This window comes from Pterocles gutturalis, unplaced genomic scaffold (genome assembly GCF_000699245.1).
Source record: "Pterocles gutturalis isolate BGI_N339 unplaced genomic scaffold, ASM69924v1 Scaffold33441, whole genome shotgun sequence".
NCBI lineage: Eukaryota > Metazoa > Chordata > Aves > Pterocliformes > Pteroclidae > Pterocles > Pterocles gutturalis.
Window position 1 is genome coordinate 1 of NW_010104081.1, and position 6,361 is coordinate 6,361.

The 6,361-nt window shown below is 37.1% G+C and overlaps 1 protein-coding gene across 1 annotated transcript; it reads right to left on the reverse strand.

The window, feature by feature from the left end:
• Window positions 1-997: 997 nt before the first annotated feature.
• LOC104471569 (alsin-like) lies at window positions 998-5,815 on the reverse strand (the record flags this gene model as incomplete). Its single annotated transcript, XM_010086949.1, has 3 exons — window positions 5,723-5,815; window positions 3,100-3,254; window positions 998-1,917 (listed from the first exon to the last, which is right to left on the reverse strand). Coding segments are annotated over exons 1-3 (1,095 nt in total), but the record flags the coding sequence as incomplete, so codon positions are not given.
• Between the last annotated feature and the right edge of the window lie 546 nt (window positions 5,816-6,361).

Consider the following 6,361-nt stretch of genomic DNA (forward strand, 5'->3'; position numbering starts at 1 on the left):
TATATTAAATATCTCTATTAAAATACATATATTTAAGAAATTTATACCTAAGCAACACATGAAATGACAAAATAAATTTTCAGAATTCTGCTATGTATTTTGCATATTGGGCCACAGAGTGGCAGTTTTTTCCTACAGACATTACCTTTACCATAAACCATCCAGCAGGACAGTACTTAACGTAAGGACTGCCAGACTGCACTGCAAGATTTTGAAGTAGTTTTCTGTCTAATTGCTTTTGAGCTTTATCTTCTTCCCTCCACGTCCCCCACCACCTACCAAGATTTTTTTCAAAATAGGGGAAAGCATAGTATTTTGGCAGGGAATGGGGAACGGCTCTTGAACCTTCTTATCAAACATTTTCTGATGCTTATTAAGAAATCGTTACTTTACCGTTCTGCTATAGCATCAAAACAATCTTGTTGAACAATTTTCCACATCACACAAAACAGTAGTATTTATGTATTTCTGCATCCCTGTTTAGAAGTTTATGCCACTCGTACAGAATTAACATTAGAAGCCTTTTGGTCAATGCTTTAACATTACCTTTACAATCTTTACTTGCAATCAGTAATTTTTAACAGACTGAGAAATAAGACAGATTTGTGAGGGATGTGTTCCATATACAGAAAAGAAAGTATCACCTTAAACATAAATTAGAGAAATACCAGGTTACTGCCTCACACAAACAGGAAACCCACGCATCACAACAGAGCTAGAGAACGGGAAATTGGCTTATATGGTTCTCATACTGTGGACCATGAAGATGAAAGACTATAGCATTGTCAAGGCTGCTCACATTAAAGGCTTACAATTGAACAAGGATTGGCAACAAAAACTCTTCCACTTAAAAGCTGACACTCCTCACAGAGAAAAAACACAAACTACAGGAACCCCACAGCTACATTAAAGTAACAGAATTTTTCATTTGTGAAAAGAGTAACATTGTCACGTGGAGGAGTTGTAGCAAATGAAGAGCTAGTGACTAGGTACCAACCTGCTCAGGTTCCACACATGTGTTTTTCTCCAGGCTCTCATTTAATGAGTGTTCTGATAAACTGATTAAGTACTCTTTCACTTCTTTTTTGTCTGGGAAAAGAATATTTCCAGGACTAGAAATTCCACTGTCCTCCTGTCCATCGTTGCTGGAAAGCACATTTGCTCCATCCGATTCTAAAGGAACAAGCATATGTTCTTCCACAAGTGGTTTCTGACAGTCTTCATGCTGGCTGCCTCTTACACTTTGCCCTTCTAGGGCCTCCAATGTGGGACAGAAAGCATGGTTTTCTGGTTGGTTATCAGACAGTGCTACACCCAGTGGGCAACAGTGATTATCTGAAATAATTACATGATCTTCCTTGTCCATCATGGTAATGAGGAGTTGACTGCAATGATTGCACCTCTCCGGGATAGGCTTCATTTCCTGCACAGGGAGACATTGTACCAGAGCCAGGCTGTGGTACGCTCCACAAGCAATCTGGAGCACAACACGTCCTGCCAGGTGCTCTACCTTCTGTGGCTTTGTCACTGGGAAAGCTGTTGTTATGAGACCCAGCTGGCAGCCACTCCCCCAAGCCCATATCTCTCTGCTCAGTGATAGTGCCAGCGTGTGCTCCTCTCCACATGCTAGCTGCAAAATCCTTACTGACAACAGAGGACTGGTTTCCGAATCAGAAATACTGATGGGCTGTGGCTCTGGCACACATGGCTGATCAGCAACTGCACACTGGCCAGCAGAATTGTTCCCCCACATGTACACCACACCACTTTCTGTCACGGCTCCATTATGGAAGCTGCCAGCTGCCACTGTAATAACACGATGCCCAAGCAATGTTTTTTCTAAGATAGGACTATTAGCACATGACTCCTCTGGTCCTGATCTCCAGGGAAGTTTTCCAAAACTGTAGACCTCTCCACCTGTGAGAAAAAAACAAAACAAAAAAAACCCCACAACAACTAAGCATGAGTCTAATTAAGTTAAATCCATATAAAAATTTGAAGAGAGATTCAGATAAAAAGATACAATTTCTTAGCTTACTCCAGGCTCAGCAAAACTGTGGCTATTGATATACTAAGACTGCTGGCTGCTCTCTGCTATTGCTGCTAAGCTCTATATCTCATGTTAATGTTACGCTGTGCATGCATGCACTGTTAAAATAAGTAATGCTTCGCTGCTAAAAATTCTACTACTATACTATAATACTTAAGTGTATTTATTGGTCCTTTCTATTTTAATGACATACAACCATGCCGACAAAGTACAGAGCTTGTCTTTGTTCCATACAGAGATCTAGCATCTCCAAACTGTACTGTTTGCCACCCTACGGTAAAATAGAATTGCCTTATCAGGTGGAAAGGTGGGGATGGTGGGTAAATGTACCTTGCCACTGCTTTAATGTTGCACTGCAGCCTCTCCAAAATTTCATTACTTTTACCTGAAAAGATTGCAGCAATGCCAGCTCAAGTTACTTTGCTAATTCTAAAGAAAAGCAGAAATCTATTTTTAAAATGAACAGTTGTTTCCACAAGGATAGAAAAATAGTGGAAAAAAATTTAGAGAAAAATCAAAGCAGCAACTTCCAGTTCAGTCTTTACAACAGTATGCCCACTGATCAATACAAGCAAGGACCAAGCTATGCAAACACTTAAAGGGACTGGCTTGTACAAATACTTTGCTTCACAGTGCCAAACTAACTAATGCATCTATTGGCTACACGTTCTTGCCAGAAGCACACAGAATCCAAAACTCTTACACATCAAGAGAATCTCTTGCTGTACTGTCTTTTTTGAATGAAAGACATCGTAAGAAATGTCATTTTGAGTTAATGCAGATCAGATTACATTACAATCTTTAAACAGGAAATCCAGAGCCATTGTTAAAAGAAGAGTAAGAAGGAAGACAACTATGGCTGTAATTTCTATTCCAACACAGTTTTAAGGAATTTCTAACTAAGAAAGAAATACTGGCAAAGTTAAAAATCTGTTTAAAAGTTGTGTATGAGCCACAGATAGAATTAATAAAAAATATAAAAGAAGAAAACTTGACAATAACTGAAGTTTGTTGTTACCTCGTATCTTCACAATTGAGATGTTTATTACCTTCTGTTAGAAGTAACCCATGATGTGTTCCAAGGGCTGCCTGTAATACAGTCTTTCCACTAAGGCCTGGAAGCCTTTCTGGAGTAACAGAGCAGGAACCAGCCTTCCAGACATAGACCAGGCCTCTCTCTTTGGCTCCTTCTGCCTCTTCCGAGCTACAATAAGATTGGAGGAAGTACAGAATCAGCTTGAAGTTTTCTGCAGTTCAGTAATGCATAGTTTGCTTTTCACATACGTAGGAAAGGCTTAGTAGTTCAGGCATCAGTTTTAATTTCAGGAAGTCAACATTTCATTTACAATTCGGTAATCTTACTTGTTTTTCTTTTAAATAACATTTAAATTATCTTCTATTTGAAATAATTTCTTTTTCATTTATACTTTACTGCCTGAAAAGCAGCTGATCTTGTCACTAGTGAACTTAAAGACCCATCTACGCCCAACTGATATAGCCTTTATATTATATATTGTATTTGGTGCTCACAGCAAGATCAAATTAATACACAATTCTGCCATTGTAGGCTGAGGGAGATCATTGTATCAGTTCTATCCACATGTAAGCAACTCTGTTCCTATCTGAACAGTGATATTTATAATGTTAACTCTTCATGTTAACATTTTGGTTTACTAGGGTGTTAACATTCCTGGTTTACTAGGGTTTATTTATATTTTGTATTATTCAGTTTTTAGAAATCAAAATGCAGAAAAACAAGCCTTATAATCACATTTTTATCAGTTACACAAACATCAAGGATGCTGGAAATACACGTAAACATCTCAAATAACATTTGCTTTAAAAGTCATTAAGCAAAATATGTATTTTGTGCAGATTTTACTGTGAACCAACTGCTCCCATTCGCAATGTCTTCAAAGCATTACACCTGTAAGAGTTCATCCTTTAGATACTTTCATTTCGGCTTTTAGAGAGAAAGATGAGGTTTTGGTTGGTTTTTTTTTTTTCTTTCCCCTCTTAATTCTTAATAAGTTTCTCAGATTCAATTGAGCCAGTCATTCAAATCCAATGAATGAACCAAGAAAAAAAAAATTATCCTGAAACACAATGGAAGTATCTAGGTTTACAGGAGTGAGTGGAACTATCCAGAACTGGTTTAACACTTCCACACACTCTGGTTTGAATGCTGAGCCAGGAACTTCTTCCATTCAGCAGAAAGAAATTCCTCAGAACTTGACAACAAGCACACAGTTTTAACAATTTGTGAAATCACTTGACTTAAACACAAACAGCCATTTTAACCATCAGTACAGACTGACAGAATTTCAAGTTAAATCAAAAGCTTTCTTTAAATTCAGTTAAAACTTTATATAGAATAGATTGTTATCTACCCTTCAAAAAAAAGTAGGTTTAGCTCCTTATTTGCCAACAGTCAAGTCATTTACTCTGCACATAAATCAGTTCTTGCAGCTTTGCATGAATTTGTGAAGTTAAATATACAAGGTAGTGAGAAGAGCTTTGACAAAATAGCAATCTTTGTCTAGAAGAAAGGACACAAAACCCCAAATGTATTCCAATACTGAAGCAAAACCAGAAAAAGCTAGTCTGACAGGCCACACTGCGGAAAACTTATTCAAGTAGCGCATTCAAATGCTGTAAGGCCCTATTCAGGCAGACCACTGATTTTTTTAAACTAAAAATTTTGCTAGTTGTGGTGCATAGGATGAACAATACCTTTGCACAATCTGCCTCTGAAACATTCACAATGAGAATAACTAAGAGATATAATTATGTCTCTCTTAGCTCCTGTGCCCATCCCCAATCTCTCTTCTTTTTCCACGTAATAGAAAAAAAAAAGAAAAAAGAAATCAACAAAAAGGTGACAGTCAAGAACTCCTCTAAAATTCACATAAGTAATTTAATCCAAACAACATACACAGCAGTATAACGCAGAGTCCATCTTGCATTTTAAATACATAGGACTTGTGTTTAGAATAGAAGTAGATTAAAAAGGAACCAACCAAGGCCAGAAAAAAAGTTAGACAAATCCAACATCATAGTTAGGACATTTAGCTAAAAGAAAAATACAGATTTCACTCAGATGGGCAAAGCACACCAAAGAAGACAATACGATGATATAAAGAGTTTTCATCAACATACAGTACATTAAATTCAGCCCAAAGCCTGATATTTGGGCTTTTATCCATTTACTAAGTCTTCAGAGAACAGTGTGAGACAAACTTGGACAACTGTACACCAGGTTTATTACAAGACACTAATTTTCCAACCCCAAAATATATGACATCTGACAGGTATCTTAGTGGAAGAAACAAGAAGCAAATGCACAGTTTACTGCAGGGCTATTGGTCCAGAATCAAAATTCACAGATGCAGGTAACAGATGATTTTCGGTTCACCAGAGAACATTACTTTCAAGTCTCCAGCCTATGGCTATCCCTCCAGAAGCTCAGGTAATCAACTTTTTTTTTAAAGTTGCTCTAGTAATAAGTTGAGTGTTCCAGACATAACTGAAATGAAAGCTAATTTATTCCTCTTCTTCCCTTTAGTGTAAATTACATAAAGAGTATGCTGACACCACTTAATTTTACAGGATGATCGTAAACTGGCATATTTCAGGGAGCCTCTGTGGCTTCACCTAGCTGTTCATTCTCACCTTCTTTCCTGTGAGTCCATCTGTCAGTGGCAGCACTCCATCACCACCAAATCATTCCTCTTTTAAAAGGAACAATATAATTTCCACAAACTGTAAAACATAAAAAAGTTATTTAATTGCAAATAATGTTAAGCTTAAAAAAAAACCCATCAAAGCAAGAAATAAAGCTTTAGATCCCATGTTAAATAAAGGAGCACTTCCACAAGACTAGGATGGTTGAAGTATTTAGTTCACTCACACTGAGTTGGCAGACAAAAGCTGAACAGCTTCTCATCTCACAATAGGTCTATTGTAAGGACAGACTGAATAAAACCTAGTTCAAAGGCAAAAATTAACATCAATCTCTCTCTCTCTAATTCTCAGTATACCACTCAAGAAACATCAAAATAGGATAACTGATCCCTTTTTAGTCTAATATAAGATAAAATTCTATGGTCAAGCTAAATTTATAAGGTAAACAAATTTGTATAAGCAGAAAATGGTGAAGAGTTGAGTTTGTAACTGTACTCCTGAGCCAAAGCACATACTACCATTAAAAGGCAGAGTTCTATTAAAGCCTGGGCAGAAACGCAGAAAGACAATTAAGAGTCACAAAACATTTCTTTATGCAAACCAGTAGCAGAGTATCTATGAAAACAT